Source organism: Carya illinoinensis, chromosome 1 (assembly GCF_018687715.1).
Source record: "Carya illinoinensis cultivar Pawnee chromosome 1, C.illinoinensisPawnee_v1, whole genome shotgun sequence".
In the NCBI taxonomy this organism is placed as follows: Eukaryota; Viridiplantae; Streptophyta; class Magnoliopsida; order Fagales; family Juglandaceae; genus Carya; species Carya illinoinensis.
In genome coordinates this window covers 57,132,422-57,155,031 of record NC_056752.1, presented here as the reverse complement: position 1 = coordinate 57,155,031, position 22,610 = coordinate 57,132,422, and the positions used below count along the sequence as shown (strand labels likewise).

General features: G+C 36.0%; 1 protein-coding gene and 1 pseudogene across 1 annotated transcript; both read right to left on the bottom strand.

Annotated features, from left to right (window-relative positions):
• Positions 1 to 10,807: 10,807 nt before the first annotated feature.
• On the bottom strand, positions 10,808 to 13,594 carry LOC122292132 (annotated as a pseudogene).
• A 116-nt stretch (positions 13,595 to 13,710) lies between these two features.
• Positions 13,711 to 20,043, bottom strand: LOC122292121 (protein SMAX1-LIKE 7). The gene is made up of 3 exons (XM_043100348.1): positions 18,240 to 20,043; positions 16,408 to 16,651; positions 13,711 to 15,789 (listed from the first exon to the last, which is right to left on the bottom strand). Exons 1-3 carry the CDS (start codon positions 19,418 to 19,420, stop codon positions 13,933 to 13,935), a joined length of 3,282 nt encoding a protein of 1,093 aa, XP_042956282.1. The 5' UTR covers positions 19,421 to 20,043; the 3' UTR covers positions 13,711 to 13,932.
• Between the last annotated feature and the right edge of the window lie 2,567 nt (positions 20,044 to 22,610).

Below are 22,610 nucleotides of genomic sequence, written 5' to 3'. Positions count from 1 at the left end.
GACTCGATCGAGCCTCTACGGGTTTTATTTTCTATTGAAAGGTGTCAATATTTAATAATTAAGTAATTATCAGCTTCCACTAAAATGAGTCATGATTGATCTTTACATGACTATTTCCAAGCGATAACAAGTTACAAGTACTCTTTTATTTAATTACTAATTTCTCCTTCTCCACCTCCTCTCTCCTTTTCCTTCCTTACATTTTATTTAGCAAGCAGTCCTAAAGTTCCTTCCTTCCTTTTTTTTTTTTAAATGAATTCATTCATGGCATGATTAGTTTCTTGGGTCAAAACAAAAAAGGTTAGTGACGATATATTTGATAAAGATAAATAATATTTATAATTTTAGATTGTGTAAATTTTACAATCTCATTTTAAAATAAAATATAAATATAAAATTTATATAGATATATATATTTTAATAATAAACCCCGGGCAAGCACTGGGGCTTCACCTCAATGGCTATGACAACTTACGTCCGGTCCACTGCGCGTGGAGGTGTAGTTTCATAATCATCGTGGAGAGGAGGAAATTAAAGGAACAAGAAGAGGGAAATGAGAGGAGACAAGTTTAAAGGCATAAGTTTAAAAAATTAAAATTAAAAATTAAAGGGCAATATATTTATATATATATATATATATATATATATATATATATATATAAACACTGTTATAAAACTATCGAAAGGAGAGAGAGAGATAGAACTCAGAGAAGTTATGAAACTTATGAATTTCTTAAAGAATTCAACGATATATATAGGCGTACAAAGGGAACTATGCCAGTTACTATGCAGTACTATGCTGGCGCACTGTGCGATGTCGGCCATTTACTATGCCAGTTACTATGCAGTACTATACTGGCACTATGCGCACTGTGCGATGTCGGCCATTTATTATGCCAGTTACTATGCAGTACTATGCTGACACTATGCACACTGTGTGATGTCGGCCATTTATTATGCCAGTTACTATGCAGTACTATGCTGGCACTATGCACTGTGCATTTGACGGCTAGCTCAAGGTGGTCATACAATTTTACAATGTTATTTTACAACACTCCCCCTTTGGATGACCACATATAATGAATATGCCTCGTTAAAACCTTGCCAAGGAAAAACCATGTGGGAAAAAACCAATGGCGAAGGAAAAAGAGTACAATATTCATGTGTACCATAAAATGCTTTAAGATTGCCTCATTAAAACCTTGCGAAGGAAAACCCAGTGGGATAAAACCTTAGCGAAGGAAAAAGAGTACAATCAACATAAGTCTTCTGTGACGCCCCTAAATTCCGTTTGGGATCGGACGGACATTTGAAGTTTCGAGACATGCAACACAAGGTTACCTGCCCCCGTTCATGACATATAAGATGCAATAATCCTAACATGCATCTAACATTATGCAATATTCGCAGCGGATAATTTTTTTTTTAGCAATAATATGCACCAAACTGAAAATATCCCAATACTTAAAACATCCATTTAGAAAAAGCTAATAATCAACACCAAACTTTTTTTGTAAAAAGATCCAAGCACTTGAATCACAAGTTTTAACCTTAAATCAAAACATCTCCAAGAATTTCAAAAAATCAAATCTTACTTCTAACATATTCATAATATCATCCTAACATCAACCATGCTTTAAATCATCAAACTAAAGTCACCAAAATCACAAAATAACATTTGGAGTTTTTGGTTTTACACTTAGTCCAAAAACATAAACTTTTCCCTCAACTAGTTTTGATAAATCTCTTGATCTATAACTTATAAATATATGATCTTCAAACCAAACCATCACATGGTTTAAAAAGATGTCCTAAAATATATATAAGCTTCTAATTCAAGATCATATGGTTAGAAATTAACCAAAACATAAATTTAGCCAAGAATATCCACACTTTGACTTATTTGAATATCTCTTTGCATAAAATTTCATATCTTTGAAACTAATATCAAATATCTTCAAAATAATAATATAACATGTATATAAGATGTTTAGGATCCTCCAATAAAATTATCAAAGTCATTAGAATAGGTTTAGACCACCAAAGAGTTAAACTTTCTCAAAACAGAAACTGTTTTTCCTCTTCCAGTTTCTAAGTTTCTAAATCTAAGAACATTTTTCATCAAAACCTTTAATCATGCAAAAATCCTCAACCAATAGTCACATATACATGTTAACAATACTCCATAAAAATTTCGGACCAATATCTATCCATTAGCTTGGTCAAAAACTCCAAACTATAACATATTCTCCAGTTTATCTCCCAGAATGACCTTTCTATAGTTTACACAATATTTGACTGACCAAATGATCTTCAAATGGGGCAAATAAGATATCCATGTAAACTAGACTCAAAAAGGAACAACTTATATGAAGGAGACTTTATGATAAAACACTTACAACAGCTTCGAAATGGGCATGCAAAAGATCTCCTAAAATCTGTCCGAGAGAGAGTGTTTGATAATCTTTTATTAGAAGGAGTAATTGAAGATAAGTTCATGGGTGCTGGCTGGACACATTTATGGACGAGATAAGGGAGGTGATAAGGCTAGAGTTGAGAGTTAAGTGTGGTTTTCTCCTACCCAAAATATCTATAAAAGATTATCTCATAATATTCTATCCAATAATATCTACAAAAATCAACTTAAGATATTTTTATCTAATAATATCTATAAAAATCAACTCAAAATATTTTTACCCAATAATATTCACGAAAATTACCTCAAGATATTTCTTTTTATCCAATAATATCTACAGTTTTGAACAGACGTTTTGTCCGAAAATATGAAAAAAATGTTATTGCGCCATAAGACTTTAAATAACCTTCCGAATCTAATGGCACAAACCATAATACATTTTGACACTTCTAACTATCTCCAATAATCAAAAAATACACTTCTGATACCATAGTAAATAATAACACTAACTATGTAGTTAGACAAAAACCTATACGATTAATGGATTCGTGAAAACTTATGGGTTTTTCACGAGATTCCTAAAGTTAATAGAATTTCACAATTAAATTTCTAGCGGGCTGTTACATCTTCAAGACGTTACTCCCCCTGAAAAGTGCATGATAAAAGGTCTTCAAGTCTCCACATTTCAATGTTCTGCACAATCTTCTTAAATGTTGCAGTTGGTAATGCTTTTGTGAATAAATCTGCCAGATTATCACTTGATCGTATCTGCTTGACTTTAATTTCACCTTTTTCTTGAAGTTCATGAGTATAAAAGAATTTAGGTGAAATATGTTTGGTTCTATCACCTTTGATACATCCTCCTCTAATTTGAGCAATACAAGCAGCATTATCTTCGTATAAAGTTGTTGGACTATCATTAATCACTGGAAGACCACACTTTTCTTGAATATGTTGGATCATTGATCTTAGCCAAATGCATTCTCGACTTGTTTCATGAATTGCAATGATCTCTGAGTGATTTGAAGATGTAGCAGATAGTGTTTGTTTGACAGATCTCCATGATATAGCAGAATTTTCATAAGTAAATACATATCCAGTCTGAGATCTACCTCTGTGTGGATCTGAAAGATAACCTGCATCTGCATATCCAACTAATTGTAGACTTGAACCATATTGATAAAATAATCCCATATCAACCGTACCTCGAAGGTATCGAAGGATATGTTTAATGCCATTCCAATGTCTTCGAGTTGGTGCGGAACTATATCTTGTAAGTAAATTAACTGAAAATGCAATATCAGGCCGAGTGCAATTTGCAAGATACATCAGGGCTCCAATTGCACTGAGATAAGGTATTTCAGAACCAAGAATTTCTTCATTGTCTTCATAAGGACGAAATGGATCCTTCTGCACATCAAGTGATCGAACAACCATTGTAGTACTCAGGGGATGAGCTTTGTCCATGTAAAAGTGTTTCAAGACTTTCTCTGTATAATTTGACTGATGAATGAGAATTCCATTTGGCAAATGCTCGAGCTGCAGGCCGAGACAAAATTTCGTTTTGCCAAGATCTTTCATTTCAAATTCATTCTTTAAATATGTAGCGGTTCTTCTGATCTCTTCAGGAGTTCCAACAAGATTTAGATCATCAACATAAACCGCAATAATAACAAATCCGGAGTCTGATTTCTTAATAAAAACACATGGGCATATTGGATTATTCTCAAATCCTTCTTTCAATAGATATTCGCTAAGGCGTTTATACCACATGCGTCCGGATTGTTTTAACCCATATAAAGATCTTTGAAGCTTAATAGAATACATACTTCTGGATGTACTCAGATTAGAAGTTTCAGGCATTTTATATCCTTCAGGGATTTTCATATATATGTCATGATCTAATGATCCATATAAATATGCGGTGACCACATCCATCAACTGCATATCCAATCTTTTTATAACTGCCAAACTAATCAAATATCTGAATGTGATTGCATCCATAACAGGAGAGTATGTTTCCTCATAATCAATCCCCGGTTTCTGCAGGAAACCTTGTGCAACAAGTCGTGCTTTATATCGCACAATTTCATTACTTTCATTACGTTTACGTATAAATACCCATTTATATCCAACGGGCATTACACCCTTTGGTGTTTGTATAATTGGTCCAAAGACCTCTCGCTTTGCTAGCGAGTTTAATTCAGCTTCAATAGCTGATTTCCATTTTGGCCAGTCATCTCTACGTCGACATTCTTCGACAGTTCTTAGCTCAATTTCTTCATTACTTCTGGTAATGTCAAGAGCCATTTTATATGAAAATATGTTGTCGACAACAGTTTTATTTCTATTCAAAATTTCTCCTGTATTCATGAAATGTATCGAGATCTCGTTATTTTCAGGTACCTGTCCCTCTTCAAGGGAAGACATTTCATGAAATACCTCTTCAGGAAGTTCTTTCTCAGGAGATTTACTCTCTTCATGAGCATCAATTACTCTTATGGCCTGTGTTGGTATGGACTATTCAGGAGTACCAAATTCATTTTGTATTTTCCTCTTCCGAGGAATTTTGTCCTTAGCACCAATAGGCCGTCCACGCTTCATGCGTATCTTAGACTCGCCTATTGCTATTTTGGCAATTTGTCCTTCAGGGACTGCAATCCTTGCTGGAACATTAACAGCAGGAATATATGATTTTACCATACCTTTAGTGTCAGTAAATACATCTGGTAATTGGTTTGCAACACTTTGCAAATGAATAATCTTTTGAACCTCTAGATTACATTCTTTTGTACGAGGATCAAATTGGGAAAGAGTTTTATTTTCCCAAGTAATTTCTTGTCGTGCTTCAGGCACCGACTTCTCATTACACAATGTTTGTCGTGCTTCAGGCACCGACTTCTCATTACCCATTGTTGGAAAAATGGATTCGTCAAAATGACAATCCTCAAAACGTGCCTTAAACATATCCCCTGTAAGAGGCTCAAGGTATCTGATAATAGATGGAGAATCAAACCCAACATATATCCCAAGTCTACGTTGAGGGCCCATCTTTGTACGTTGTGGAGGTGCAATTGGAACATATACAGTACATCCAAAAGTACGAAGATGAGAAATATTTGGTTGCTGACCAAATGCAAGCTGTAATGGTGAATATTTGTGATATGCTGATGGTCTAACTCGAATTAATGATGCTGCATGAATTATAGCATGTCCCCAAGCAGAAATAGGAAGATTTGATTTCATGAGTAAAGGCCTAGCGATTAGCTGAAGCCTTTTAATCAATGATTCAGCTAAACCATTTTGAGTATGTGTGTGGGCAACTGGATGTTCAACATCTATTCCTATTGACATGCAATAATTATCAAAAGCTTGAGATGTAAATTCTCCTGCATTATCCAATCGAATACTTTTAATTGGATAGTCAGGGAATTGTGCTCGTAGCTTAATTATTTGTGCAAGAAGTTTAGCAAATGCAGCATTTCTAGTGGAAAGTAAACAAACATGTGACCATCGACTTGATGCATGAATTAAAACCATAAAATATCTGAACGGTCCACTTGATGGTTGAATAGGCCCACATATATCTTCATGAATCCTTTGTAAAAAAAATGGAGATTCAAAACCAACCTTTGAGATAGATGGTTTGATAATCAATTTACCTTGAGAACATGCAGAGCATGGATATTCATTGGGTAAGATAATTTTCTGATTCTTTAAGGGATGCCCATACGAATTATCAATTATTCGTCTCATCATTATTGATCCAGGATGTCCAAGGCGATCATGCCAAGTCATAAATATTTTGGGATCAATGCACTTCTGGTGCATTACAACATGTGATTCAATTGTTCTCATTTTTGTATAATACAATCCAGATGAGAGGGCAGACAGTTTTTCTAATACGAGCTTATGGTTCGAAATTATTTTAGTAATGAGAAGATGCTCTTTATCGTCTTCGTTAATGGTTTCAATATGACAACCATTACGACGTATATCTTTAAAACTTAATAAATTTCTTCTGGATTGTGAAGAAAATAGAGCATCATTAATGCAAAATTTGGTGCCATTAGGCAACACAATATAAGCTCTTCTGGAGCCTTCAATTAGATTCGATGAACCGGAGATGGTATGAACATAGGCTTTACTCAATGTTAGATTTTGAAAATATTTTTTTATCCTTAAGAATTGTGTGAGTTGTAGCACTGTTAGCCAGACATACATCTTTATTATTCATCTCGGAGATAGAAAGTTCATCAATAAGACTCATGATTCTACAAAATATATAAAACTTTCATTACTAAAAAAAACATTACAGAATAAAAATATTTTACAATAATATAAAGGAAATACATTAATTAAAAAGGAACACTTCCATGATCAACTCTACCACTAGAATCCTCAAAGAAATCAGAAACATCAAGACTTGTAATATCTTCTCCATCTATAGAATTTAAAGCATATGATGGTTCAGCAAAATTTGTTTCAAATTTCTTTGTTTTTTCTTTTATGGAGATTGATATAAGTCAACCAAGTGTTTAGCTGTACGACAGGTACGAGACCAATGTCCAGTCATACCACATCTATGGCATTCATCTTCATATTTCTTTACAAATTTATTTTGAGGACCTTTGCCCTTTTCTGAGTTGAACCACTTCTGGTGGTACGGTGTATATCTATTATTTTCCCTTTAGTGTGGTCACTTCTAGGACCTCCACTTCTATAGTTTTTCTTACCATGTCCACGCCCTCTTTTTCTTTGAAAAGATGCACCATTCGCTTCTGAGAATGATGTAAATCTAGTACCATTCACTTCAGGGAATGATATAAAACCAGTAGGACGTGACTGGTGATTTCTTAATAAAAGCTCATTATTTTGCTCAGCTAATAGAAGACAAGATATAAGTTCAGAATATTTCTTGAACTTTCGCTCTCGATACTGCTGCTGCAGGAGCACATTCGAGGCATGAAAAGTAGTATATGTCTTCTCTAACAAGTCATCATCAGTGACTTTTTCACCACATAATTTCAATAGCGAGCTAATTTTAAAGAGTGCAGAGTTATACTCACTAACACTCTTGAAGTCTTGCAACCTCAGGTGCATCCAATCATGACGAGCTTTTGGGAGGATTACAGTTTTCTGGTGTTCATATCTCTCCCTTAAATCATTCCACAAAATAAGTGGATCTTTCACCGTTAGATACTCAGTTTTTAATTCTTCATGAAGATGGTGCCGAAGGAAAATCATTGCCTTAGCACGGTCCTGCAGGGACCCTTGATTTCCTTCTTTAATTGTATCTCCCAGGTTCATCGCATCCAGATGGATCTCAGCATCAAGGATCCAAGATAAATAATTTTTCCCAGAAATGTCAAGAGCAACGAATTCTAATTTTGTAAGATTTGACATTTTTTACATATATAAATCAAGAATATAAAAATATATTGAAAAACTTACTTGAAGTAGAGGACTATTAGCTTCAAGATCGTCAGAACTTTCGTTCTGATAACGTGTTATAAAACTATCGAAAGGAGAGAGAGAGAGAGAGATAGAACTCAGAGAAGTTATGAAACTTATGAATTTCTTAAAGAATTCAACGATATATATAGGCGTACAAAGGGAACTATGCCAGTTACTATGCAGTACTATGCTGGTACTGTGCATATGTACTATGCCAGTTACTATGCAGTACTATGCTGGCACTATGCACTGTGCGATGTCGGCCATTTACTATGCCAGTTACTATGCAGTACTATGCTAGCACTATGCACACTGTGCGATGTCGGCCATTTATTATGCCAGTTACTATGCAGTACTATGCTGGCACTATACACTGTGCATTTGACGGCTAGCTCAAGGTGGTCATACAATTTTACAATGTTATTTTACAACAAACACAACCTTTTCAGTTAAAAAGTCATAAAATGAAGTATTGAAATCCAACTTGAATAAACCAAGAGCATATATTGTAAACACATTTATTTATTTATTTATAAAGGTAAAAAATGTAAAATCGCTATTTGTTTCAAAAGTTTATGTTGATAGGAAGAGATAGATTTTATTATTTATTTTATATTTTAACACTTTCCTCGTATTTGGATCAGACTCTCTCAATGGATGGTCCAACACGTAAAATATTTAATTAAATAAAATAGAGTGTAGAGTCGAGATTTGAATTAAGAACTTTTAGGCCCAATTTGATTAGCTAGATGAGATATTTTCGTCTTTTCTATTAGGTAATGATGTTTTGCCTATCCAATCGTTTTATTTCATATATAAGTTTTGAAAACATTCACGGAAATAAACAGCAAGTAAAATAGTAAACGGTACACAACGGTAAAATAAATAGTGCAAAACTGACAAAAATAGTAATTGGTGCAAAACAGTAAATGAATAATGTCAAACTGACAATGAACAATAAGTTAACAGTAAATTAATAGTATAAAATCTAGTCTCTCCAAACCGTGGGACTCAGTTTTTTTAAATCTTAAAAAAATAAAAATTATCTTATCTTATTTCATTATTTAAATACACATTTTTTTATAAAGTATTTTATTTTATCTTAAATAAAAATTTTTATTATTATTTAAAATATTTCGTCTCATCTCAACTGCATAACTAAATGAGACCTTATTCTAATATTATATAAAATTACTGATAAAAAGAAATAAATTTTTTTTATTTGTTTTATATTATAAAAGGAGCCTCTTGGTAGTATAGCTCATTGTTACTGTTTTTTACATTTGAGAATTTTTTTAATATATTTAAATAATTTTAAAAAATAAAAATAATATATTAATATATTTAAACCAACTTTCTTAATTATTAAGTAAAATAAAAAATAAGTTACCGAACGGTAATTACAGCGATAAGTCTCGAATGACATAGGTTTTTTTTTTTTTTTGTTTAAAGAAAGCGAATTCGGGAAAAGAATTTGGGCTAAGAAAAGTGTCTGACGTCAGTCTGCACCGCAAGCAAGAATGTCAAGTAACATGTGCGCACAAAAACCCGCATTTTTGTCTGAGCTACTACTGCTAGAGATGTCGGCAGAGTAGTCGGTCGAAGAATGGGTATTGGGTGTACCAGGAAAATGCATGTTCAGTTAGGTTGTTGACAGATGTCACCTAATATTTTCTGTGGCCAGAGCAGCAAAATGATAAATAATTTATAGAAGTTTTAAATAAGTAAGTCATACATAAATTTTTGTTAAAAAAATAATCCTTATTTTAAAAAATTATAAAAAAATTTATTTTCAATCTTTTATAAATAATTTATATAAAATTAATCTATTTAAAATTTATAGATAACATTATCCCAAAAAGAATGGCGACTACGAGGCTCGGTTCCCTCCCTCACCCCGTATTGCGTATATAAATTGAGAAAATTGTAACAAAATCGCGAAAGAAACAACAAATAAAAAATGGAAGTAATCTTTATATTCCTTTCCACAGAACATTAATGTACGTCTACTTTGAATTGCGGGTAGAAAAAAAAATATTGTTTAACCATATGGTACAAACAGTGAGATTTGAGAGAAGAGAAATGATAGTTATAATATTGAGTATACAAATATTATGTAATCATTTTGATAAAAGTGAGTACATATATCAAAATGATTACATACAAAACCTATATAGAAAAAATTATTTTTTTAATAATAAATCACATTCTTTTTCAAAACGACTACATGACATTTGTATATTCTATAATTGTATGTAGTATTATTTTTTAGAGAATATTTAATAATAAAATAATTGTTAGAACATTTATCTCTAGCCATCGTTGATTAAGTATTCGCAGAAACTGATTGTTTTTAGTTGTGAAACCCTCATATTTTTCTATATGGAGAGTATTTGGTAAAATTTTCCACCTATCTTTATTTACATCAATGAATGTAACTAATGGAGAATTGCATGCTTTTTATATATAGATGGGCCAAGACCCTTATCCACTGTTTTGTAAGTGTTGCTTCCTTCTATCAAGGAATGTAATTGTTGGTTTTTAAATGAGTAGTATTTTTATTTTAATTACCCTAAGTTTGTAATATAAATATAAAATTATTAAAATAAATATATATATATATATATAATATTTGAAAAGATATGGCACGTAAGAAATGAAAAATATGTGAATAATAGTAAAATAATTTGAATTAAGATGTTTTATGAAGTTGGAAAATTGAGAGAAAAAAAAAAGCTAAATAAAAATATTATAAATATAATTTTCATTTTGAAATTTGAAAAAGTTGATTTTTTTTTTTTTTTTTTTGTTTAGAAGTTTGTAAAAATTCTGATAAATAAATTTAAAATTTAAAAATATTCGTGGTTAAATAGTATTTAAATGTTAAAATGAGATAAATTGAGAGAAGAAATCAAACTGGTTTTAGATCTACAATGGGAGGAAGGGCTCTTGACCCTCGATCTTCAACGGAGGCCGAAGAATTATACTTATGGATAAACATTATAGTTCCCAAAGTCTAATACATGCACAATCGCTCATTACAACAGTATCTGCAACCAAAACAATGAGGTTCACCTCTCAAAAAGCTTTACATTGGATACTACTGCCTGCCACTCTTGGTGCTTCAAGAAGGCCATCTGTACCGCTTGACACCTTTTCGGCCCGGGCTGGGGTTATCTTCACGCACTTCCCATGGAACCACCTCTTGCAGATATTACAACCAATCCAAAACTCATCAGCATTATAATTAACCCCCATAGCTCCTGCAAAGGGTTTCACTGTGCTCAACTGATAGATATAACACAGAAATTTTTTTACCTTTGCGCTATTCCTGGAGGCTGGATTTGGTTCCACTATCCACACTGGGCTTGTCTTTGGTTGGCTTCCTTCCAGTTACAACTTCGAAGACAATGGGCAGATCATTTATCAGGCTAAATAGACGTTTCTGTTGAGTAAAAGGCATAATAAACCACTTAATTATGGTCCCCAGGACATATCATTGAAAACAAAGAAGCATGATGTCCAAAACAAATAGGCTTCAAAGTAGAAAGACATTGTATATCAAAACCAATGACTGCTAGCTGTGGTGGCTTCCCATACCATCCAACTTAATGATACTAGAAGATAAAAAAAAATTAAATTAGAAGGGAGAAAAGAGAGTGGAAACATAGAAAATAGGTAGGGAGGAAGGTATCTAAACTTGTGCTTCTAAAAATAAAGGCAGATTGGACAGACAAGGCGTTCATTCCAAATGCATGATTGCATGCATTGATTCCACATAAAAGCAATGTCACATCATATCAACCATGCATTCGGTACGGACGAGATGGTACTCATGTTGTTGCATGCAATGTCCAACGGAAATTTAGGATATCATCAACATGACGCCAACTTCTTCCATTAGAAGTGCACCGCACTAATGTGCTTCTGGCAGAGTGACCCTGGCACCTGCAGCTTCTCAAAATCATTGCTTTAGCCAAATCTTTAAATAAACTTAATAAAGTCCATATACATGCCAATGTTATTACCTTTTCATTCAATAAAAATTTAGCACTAAAAACAGAAGATTTTGGGTAAAAGTTTGAAGGAAAATGCCACTTAGAACCCCATTTGACTTTTCATTTAAGAAGATTCAGGAAAATAAATAAAACTGAAAAAATGATATATATATATATATATATATATATTATTGGAAGTAGTCAAATTTGGTTGTCAAATGGGATGGCCCCGTAGCATGATCCAAAGTTTACGTTTCTACATCGGGGTCCACAGATTTTGGATGCACTGCATATACGAACCATTTAACTGGCTAACCCTTTACTTTAGTTAGTCCATGATTACATATGACATGACACATCACTAGATAATGTGGATAGTAATGTGGCTAAACAGAAGAGTTCTTAACTCTGACAAGTGTAGGTGCAAGGGGACTCAAAATGCCTACCTCTAACACACGACATATCTTACCTTTTGGCCAAATAACTTCCAAAGACATTTGCATCTTCCTTCAGTTATTAACACATCTAATTAGCACTGCACATGTAACTTAGCCAGTTGTGACTGTGTGTCTATGTGCCTCTATGTTTAATGCTTTGCGGTAAAAGAAAATGCAAGAATTGAAAAGAAGATGCTTGGGCAATATGGAGATACAATTATTGGCACGGATGTAGGTGGCACATTGGGGGTGCTCTTGCTCTCAAGATATAGGGAAACTGAAGCTCTGCAAAATGCTTGCCTGGGACAAAATGACTGGAATTTGAGGCAAGAAAGAAGAGTGTACCTCTCATTGACAAGCACCAAAGTAGAAAGCCACATAGAGCAACCAACAATCACTATGCAAGGGCCATGGCAACCAATGAAAGCCAATCTGTACGCCTCATTCCATCTCTTGCGAAAATGATGCCCAGAGCTGGCTCTGGAAGCTCAGGCAGAACTTCCTCTGCTAGCAGTCACCTCCCACGTCTCATTTGGATGTCCGTACAAACACAAATTCTCCTTCTCTGAATCTCATATAAATTGCAATTGAGATAAAACGAAAAAGAAGCACTAATTTTGTAAAGCAACCTAAATGCAGACTGAATGGCACAAACAAAAAAACAAAACTAAAATTCTAACTAAAAAGCCCTGGAATTACCGCTAATGCACTGTTTTGTTTGTGAGAAAAAGTGGGAAGCAAAAAATAGCAACAATCAAAATTCTAGGCTATTCAACGTTCCACTCAACTCTAACCCATTTTGATTACTACTCTCACTTGTAAGTATCTTTTCCTCTTTGCTAAACAAAAATAGCACCCCAAAAAAAGAAATTAAAAAATTTCTAACCATTCATCCTCCTCATTTTCTGGGCACCCAAACAGAAGGTCAAAAAAAGCTAAAAAGAAAATAAAAAAGTGAAAATGTACAGACCTGGATCGCAGTGCGAAATGAATTGATCCATATCTGGGAGAGCACACAAAAGAAAACAAAAAATAAACATCAAATGAAATCACCTTTCATATAAACAAACAGATGATGAATGTAGCAGTGAAAAACACAGAAGGATTTACACACACACACACAGAGGTAGGTAGGTAGGGACCAGGGATTAGGGCCCGAATAAGGGCAGAAAGCGCTGAGTCCTTGAAGATCTCTTCAACGGAGCGAGAACTACGAAGAAAGGAAGTCATTTTGCTTAAATACAAACAATTTACAGGGGGATCAACCTGGGTTTTAGGTCAGTGACCAAGGATTTACCCCAGCACCACCAGCATCGGTGGCTTCAAGGAGGCTCAGTCAGGTTCAAACATTAATATTTCCCAAACCATTGTGAAACTTAGAAACCCAAATTGAGAATCAAAATTTAGCACAGGGGAAACGAGACAACTGAATCTAGTACATATAATATAACCCCAAAAGCACAAGCCTCAGATTACATATCACACACAACCATAACCTGGAGAAAAGAAACACAAAAAAAAGGACCCAACAAAATTATGGGATTAACAGGCTAAACAAAGGCTACTAAATGCTAAATGGTTACACCTATACATCTACTTACACTAATAAGCTTTTTGTGATACATCAATTAAGAATAATTCTTGGAGGAAGGCAAACTCCAAGTGCTAGCTCCTCAAAACAAAGTCCCTCACAAGAAGCTAGTTTCACAACAGAATGAGCAGTGAGGCTGTATCTTTTGGGAACTTCTGCAAATGCCCTGCTGAGGACTCGCTCCACCCAATGCTCCACCACACTGCTCCCATCTGATATGTACGCAGCTGCAAGCAATTGATCCATGACTTTAGAGTCAATCTCTAGCAAACAGTCACAGCCAACAATCTTGGAGAAGCACTTCTTTATCTCCCTAGATACTTTCTCAGTAAGTGCAACAAAATCAAATGGCTTGAAAACCACGGTTTCATCCACCTGATCACAAAAATCTTGTAACCAAGCATTGGAATTCTCAATGATGGAATCCTCCGAGTTCCACTCATCAGAATCACAAGCTTCATACTCTTCAGCTGGAAGGTTCAAATCTAGGTACCTACTTGATCCCTTTTGCACCCGTTTGGCCATCTCTGAAATTTCTGACTGCTCCAGAGATTCATTGCCACCAATAAGCTTCCTTTTGTTCACAAAGATTGGATTGGATACTTCTTTTCTCATTGTATCCAATGCATTCATGTTTTGGTTTTTTGTGGTATCTACGTAGGTTTGTTCAATTCTTATCTGCATCGGCCAGCATTTTGCTCCAAAAATTCTTTCCTCAGAGTAGTTTGAGGGTTTTTTCCTGATTCTGCCAAGACTAGTTCCCTTCGAGGATGTTGAAGTTGTCACAAATATCGCATTATTAATGCTGATTTCTCTTCCATGTGAGTCCGAAAGTTTACCAGTCCGAATGGCCTGAGACAAACTATTCCTAGCCATCACATCAGCTTTATCTACATTTTCAAGGAAGACTACAGACAAGGGTTTCTTCCGTAACTCCACCGCAAGATGGTCAAGAAGAGTCTTCCCCCTGAATTTTATATCATAACCATTCATTTCTTGGCAATCAAAGTTTGTGTTTGTATAGATTATCCCATCAAGGGGACTCAGATCGACACAAATAAATTGTTCCCGGCTTCCATAAAATATCTCAGCAAGGGCAAGAGCAATTTTCTTCTTACCAAATCTGTCAGGTCCAATAAAATGGAGCCATATATTCGTCCTCAGACTTTCTCTATGCCGTTTTTCAGTAATTGCTCGGCAGCAGGCTAGGGCTTCATCTTGCCAGCCAATCCTCTCAGTCAATTCTCTTAATAGCATCTTGAGATTTCTTGGGTCAAACTGCCCCCCATAGTCAGGACTTGAGCAGCAGGAAGATTGAGTGGGATGATTAGAGATGTTCCCTGAGATGTCCCGTGAAATATTTATTACATTTTTCTGCATACATTTCTTTGGCTTATTATTAATGGGAGAAAAGCATATTCCCAGTCCTAAATCAGTTGTGACAGAAGTTGCAGATGTGGGAGAGGTTCGACTACCATCACCCACACTTGAATTGGATAAACTGCAAGGAAGAGAATAGAAACCACCTGACTCAAGATCTTCAGTTTTTGAAGGTGGTTTGCATTGTTCTGATAGCAAACACTCATTCTTAGCCTTGCTAACCACAGGAAAAGGATTGCTTGATTGTAATGTAGCAATTTTTAGAACATCCATGGACATGCATGAATCCACTTTCACGCTGTTTGTTTCATTTGAAGCTGCATCGGTATTATTGCTACTGTGATTATCAGTGTTTTCCTTCTGGTCTTCAACAAATCGAAAGCCCAAGACAGTTGGAAACTTGTTTGCTTCAGGGAATAGTTGAGTTTGTTGGAGATGCTGGCATATATTGTCCCCTTTCTTCTGCACTCCGATGATGTTGGCATTCAATACCGCTCCATCATCTTTGATCTGCACTGAAGAGATAATAAACTAGCTTTTACACAATTATGTAGAATATTCTTGAAGTGAAGCTTTCGTTGTTTACACAACTGAAAGAGCATGACCTGGTTATGGAATCAAAGCACAACAGAAAGTGGACTATAAGCGTTATACAAAAAGCATAGCACTGCATAAGTTTATGACCCCCATCAAATATGTCATCTTGGATAGTCACCCCATTTTTAACAACATAAATCTCATCCCATAATGTACTTCTATAGGATACTTGAAACTATTTTTGGGAAATCATAATTTTCTTTGCACCAATAAACCTATTGAAAAGGTTCACGTGGTAACAAGATGACATCTTATATCAGTGAATGGGCATCTGCATGAACTACTAGGAGGGGCACAGCAACATAAGAAGTTAAGTTACAATAATTTTATGAAATGTCCTAATGGCAGAGGCATATTGTACATATCACCAATTAAACCCTAGTCCCAAATCCCCTGCCCAAGAGAGGAAGAGAAAAAGAAGCCTTGGTTCCACCCCAGCAGACACCACTTGACAAACAGGAGAATAGATTAAAGTCATCATAAGGTGAATCTTTACTGGTTTTTGAAGAATTATGCGAAAGGAATACACACCTTCATATCCAGTCCCATGTTAGAGCCAAGTTCAGTCATCTGCAACCAAGAAGGTGAGCTAGATTTGTATTGATCTGCAACTGAAGTAGTGCAACATCCCTTTGAAACAGCAATTACTTCCGGCTTACATTTTTCATTGCACTGAAGACTGCGGGGAACACATCGATATGAGCTACTCAATGGAACCTTTGAGTCAGAAGGTGTTGAAAAGAACCCACCAAATGGAACAAATGACCCCAGCAAGCTGTATGGATATCAAAACCACATCGCTATTAAATCTATGGGCACACAGGAATCTGAGTCAAATTTTAAGGCAAGGGAGAGCACAGATGGTTGGTCCAAACACTAGCGTATTCCTCAAATCCAAAACTGAACATAGTCCTAACAAGTTGCTAAGCCCCTTGCCAGTTGCTACCGTGGTCAACTTTTCTTGATTGAGCATGCATGGTGGGGTATGAGCAAGTAAGCAAACAGTAAAAGGATGCCTTAACAGATATTTTACAATCTTAGATAGCAAACTTCATGCTTGGATTGGGTTAAGTTGGGGACATGGTCATGGATCTGCAGCCAAGAGAAGGGCTAGCTATAGGTGATATAGGAATGAAAAGTGTTACAGAAATATAGAGATTCTATAAAAATAAACACATAAACGGACATATTTTCATATGATACGTTAGATCTATTTTACAATAAAAGTAACTTTACAATCTAATGTATCACATCAAGTCACGTCAGTTTGTGAGATCTTTTTGTGGCTAAAACATTTCTCGGTAGAAATTACCTTAGGCCTCCATCTCAAGAAGCTTGTAAACCCAAAATATTAAAGTATTTCATCAACACTTAACGGCACAAAAAAACTGAGAGAGAGAGAGAGAGCCATGGGAATTGATAAATTATGATTATGGCATCAATCTACATCTACTTATGAATTAAACCAGGTTGATCCTTTGAGGGACACGACCATCTAATACCCTAACATCTAAACTACTGCTGCTCATGCATGATTTCGGGCCGGCAATCTTGGACCGCTTCATATACATGCCACACTGAATATGAACGCTAACTGGAGAAAGAAATTAAACCCAAGCTCAACTGGAGAAAGAAATTAAACCCAAGCTCAACTTAGCTCTGAATACCCTTGAAATCCCAGAATTCACCGTTCTTAATGTAAAATACCCTAACCCGTGCATCCTTGATTAACTACATAGCCGGGTAACCAACTCTAAATGATGTAGAACACAGGATCCCATAAATCCAAAACAAGATGGATTAGATAATCCGATACTTACTACTAAACTAATAAACCAAAATTTATGTGCAGACACGAGTGAAAAAAAAAAAAAAACCCACAAATTTTTTACACATGCGAGATAAGGATAATTCTCTATAATAATAATAAAATATAAATAAATAAAATTTAAAAAAAAAAAAAAAAAAAAAAAAAAAAAAAAAAAACTGAAACGCATAGTACAACATTCGCTAATTCAACTATTTGGCGTGTAATCCCGTTCCTCCGAAGATTGTGATTATGAAAAAGAAAATGTTAGGAATTACGAGCGACGGCAGGCAAGGTGACGATTACCAATTATAAGAAGTAATCGAATATGTTCTGTATTTAGAAGTTCGATGAAATAGTGCCCGTGGTCCTTCAGAATAACAATTCTAAATTTAGTATTGTACTACCACCAAGATTATACGATATTAATTTCAGACGCAAACAAAGACATTACGCTCACATTAACACAAAAAATAAATAAATAAAAGAACCCTAGTATAATAATACAACACAAAACTAGAAGTACCCTGCCGATACTAAAACCAGAGCACTTTACCTGGACTTGGGGTATGATTCAGACATGGAAGACGGCCTGAGAGAAGTGATTGGCAGAAGCTGCAAGTCCCAGTCCTTCTCGACTGATGGAAATTTACGCAAAAACTTCCTATACGACTCGTCACTCGCGGCGGCACCAATCAACCACACTCTCCCCGCATGAAGCTCCAATAACCTAGTGAGTTGGTCAACGACATAGCCTGCTGCTTCACCCGCGGCATCGTCACCACCTACAAATGCGTTCAAGTCTCCGAAATTCACCACCAACCCAGGTCCCAAACTCTGCTCCACCTTCAAGCTCACCTCCTCAAACTTCAAACTCAGAGACCCTTTATCAAAATTCTCGGTAACGAACTCTGAGACATCATTTTCAATGCAAATTGTACTCAACCCAGAGAGTTCCACTGGCAAAACGCTGTCCTTTCTTTTCTCTATTACTTCTGTGAAGCTTTGGAGTGCACTGTAAGCACATACACCCACAAGCAGAGGATTCCTTCCCTTATTCCTGTCCATAACCTCCGCAATCCGTCTACAATTCTCGTCTCCGCCGCAAAACCCGGGGAAACCCGAGAAAGGAAAAGTGAAGCCGTGACGCCCCGGGTCCGAATACTCGCTCAAATTGCAGAGAAACAAAGGTGGACCTCTGGAGCGCGAGTATCTGAGGTTAGGGAGTGGTCGAACGATGGCGAGCTTGATTTCGGAGCTCCGAAAGCCCGCTTCACCGAAAACCCGGCTCACTACCGGGTCATCGAGAATCGATAGCAGCAAATGCTGGAGCTCCACTTTCACGCAGGAAATCGAAGACTGCTGCGGAATCTGATGGTAGAGATGGAAATTCTCGGGTTGTCTTCTTTGGTTGGCTTGCGAGCGCTTTATCGCGGCCATGAGCGAGTTCGAGACAGGCGGGTCGTCGGCAAGTTGGGTCGAGGGTACTCGGTCGAGGGAGACGCTCAGGCACAGCTCCAGAGCCTTGAATTGGAGGCGGGGCGAGTAAGCGGAGCTACGTGCACGCGCGCAGGCATCGCGTAGGGTGGACGAGGGGTGGGAAAGGAGGGCAGACACAGCGTGAAGCGACGTCGTTTGGCCGTGTCCACGCCTGCGAGCGACTGCCACCGCCTCGTCGAGCGCATGGGCTGCCTCTGGCGTTAAGCATTGCCTGGCAACATTAACCGGCGTAGGCATCTCCGGCGAAGATATAAAATACTTATATATCTATATATATTTATATATGTTTTGTAGTTTATTAACTCCACACACAACAATATATAAAAGCGAAAAAAATGTACTTTTTAAAGTTTTGGGGCATAAATTTATGTTTCTTGTAGGGGTTCTCAATTTATTTATTGGCAGAGCGACGGAAGAGAGAGCTGTGGTGGTGTGAGGTGGGGGCCTGGTGAGGACGAGGATGGGTCCTACCTGGGAAGAAACAGGCGGTGAGAATAGATTCTTTACATCACGGATATATACATTTTTTCTTCTATTTCTTGGACTCGAGTATTATGACTAAGATCATCATCATCGTCATATGCTTTTCTCTCTGAGAGAGAGAGAGAGAGAGATATCATATATGCTGCGTCCACTTCATAGTTTGAGTGGGGCAACAATGACAGTCAGCGTCACTATCTGTGCTTTCATGTAATTTGATCGTTTCTCTTGGAGCGTGGTGCGAGAATCTGCTGAGTTGACATGAATGAGTTGACTCGGTACTGGGTCAGGACAACTTCACTCGGATTCGTTGCCTATGAAGCAAATAAAGCTGAGAGCTTTTGACATGGAAATGCAAGAGCTGTCAAAATCAACCGAGTTGGAGCTGCCATGGTTTGGAGCCGGACGAGTTGAAGAACCAAATTGAATTTGTAAAGGTTGAGAGTGACAGGGAGAGAAGTAACCCCACAACCTCTCCCGCACACATACCATTCATCATCATATTGGAGTCTCTGAAAGCATATGTTGTTGAATCTTGTTGGAGAATGTGGGGGCCTCGTCCATCGAAAGGTTTTCTTCCTTCCTCCCACACAAACTATTCATCAAGCACATGCACGAGAGTCTCTGAAAGAGGAGAGAGATTCAAAAGGGGTGAGGGGGGGTTAAAAAAGTGTTTGATTTGATGTGTTTTTTTTGTTCCTACCTTCTTTGTTCACTTTTGCCTACCTTTTCAGCTGCCTTTTTCCGCCAAAATACCAAACACAGTCCGCCCTCGGCTATGACCTATCCGGCCAAGCTTACCCATCCTCCGACACGGTTGACTCGGTGGTCAAAAACAACCTTTGTTTTCTTTTTGAAAGATTTCTCATAATTAGTAAGGTTAGATACAAAAGGTTGCGAAATTTTTTGAAAAAGAATAAAGTTTATAATTAAAAAATTGTTATTTTATATAAATTTCGTATTTACTTATTTTTTTTAAAAAAATAATCTACTCAATTTTCGGTTTAATGAAACTCACACCACACATCTTATGTAATCAACCAGTTTGATTGACCATGTCACGGTTCAATTTCTCCGCTCCTCTCATATCCCTCTGTGATGGAAGCAAATAGTAGCGGGCCAAAACGGATCATTCTCCCTACAAATCTTACAAATACAATCAAGAATTGCGTTGTACGCCATTGTCCCAATCTCAAACCCTCCCATGTACATCTCCTCAGCCAATCTCTTGGCCTTGCCAAGCTTCCCATCCACGCACCAACATTTCACCAACAAATCGCAAATTCTCTTATTGAGGAAAAATTCTTTTGCCAAATTTTTCACCATTCGTTCAGTGTAACTCGCATACCCATTACCGCAAAGCTTCTCCATTACCATTAAAAGTGATTCTTAGTCTCGCTTGAGTTCATAATCAACCTTTATCCTCTATAAAAATGACACAGCATTAATTGGCCTCCCCGCATGGATGAACCTATCAATGGCAGATTCCAGGGTTTTAGGCCCAACGAGTCCAACTCCATTCACAAGAACTTTGTGGATCACCTTGAAATCCTTGCATCGACCAAAGTTATTAACGAAGTAGGACATGGTTTCATTGGTGTGAGTGGAACTAGGGTTGGAGATAAGCAAGAGATTAAGCCCCAGGACCGTATGGCCGTCATTGGGGCAGTGAGTGTGGAGATGATCAAGGAAGGTATTGGCTTGATGTGTGAGAAGCTTAAGTGGAGTTTTTGGGAGATTGGAGGCCAATCCAAGTCAAGGATTTTTAGTAGCTCAGAGGAGAGGGAAAGGGGAATGAGATATGGTTCTTACAGCATGGAAGAGGCCAGCGATGAAACAAAAGTTATGAACAAAGAGAGAGAAAAAGAGAGACTAGAGCTTTTTGGGTATTGACAATGGTGGTAGAGATGGGAGAAAATGGAAATAGGTTTATTGGGCCAACGAAGCTGTCTTACAACCCTAGAACTAGGGTTCGCCATGTGAAGAGAGTCTGTGTGAAGTTCAAACAGAGGAAGGAGAACTCATGAAGGATGAGAACGTGAAAGTGTAACCTACCTCCATTCCTTGGTCAAAACGCAGGTTTCATATCTAAAATAAATAAATCAATGCCACGTAAGCTGGTATGCGGAGGTTGAATAATAATAGGTGGTTGTGTAGAAGAACTATTTTTTAAATGAATTGCATGATACTTACGTATTTTACGACTGCAAATATCATTTTTCATTTATTATTATCTTGCTACTAACATGGAAAGTGTTCGTCTGCAAGTTTGCAACACTTTCTTTTATTTTTTACATTATAGTATAATGTCTCTAAAACACTTTTAAGGAATAGTTGAAAAATGAGATGAGATGATAATTTAAAATGTAAAAGAAAATAATAGGATTACTACTATTTTACTACCTATTTACTACTCATCTTGTATTTGATTTTTTTTTAAATTTTACTTAATGATTAAAGAAGTGACTATTAATAAAATTATATATTTTTTTAATTTTCTCTTAATGGCCAAGGATGTTAAAAAAACACTTAAAAGAAAATGTTAAAAAAATTAAAAATTCCTAATACCTTATAAGTAGTAAATGGGTAGTGATATGGTATTAGGCCTATCATTACCATTTTGTAAATAGTAGTAAGATGGTTTGTAAATAGTAGTAAAATAATTTGAATTGAGTATTTATTGAGTTTTGGGAAATGAGATAGAGAAAATTCAATAAAAATATTATAAAGTTAAAATCTTGTTAATATATTATTTATTAATATTATTTTTGTTTTGAAATTTAAAAAAGTTGAATTATTTTTTGTTTGAAAGCTTGGAAAAAATTGTAACAATTAGTTTTAAAAAGTTGTAACGATTAGTTTAAAAGTATTTGTATTTGAATGATATTTAAGAATGAAATGAGATGTGATGAAAATTGTTTCCAAAAGTCCCTTTAGGGAAGATTTG

Coding starts and splice junctions, on each gene's coding strand:
- LOC122292121 (XM_043100348.1), bottom strand. CDS start 19,420: ATGCCTACGCCGGTTAATGTTGCCAGGCAATGCTTAACGCCAGAGGCA. Junction 16,652..18,239: donor GAATCATACCCCAAGTCCAG/GTAAAGTGCTCT, acceptor ATATCCATACAG/CTTGCTGGGGTCATTTGTTC. Junction 15,790..16,407: donor ACATGGGACTGGATATGAAG/GTGTGTATTCCT, acceptor TCTTCAGTGCAG/ATCAAAGATGATGGAGCGGT.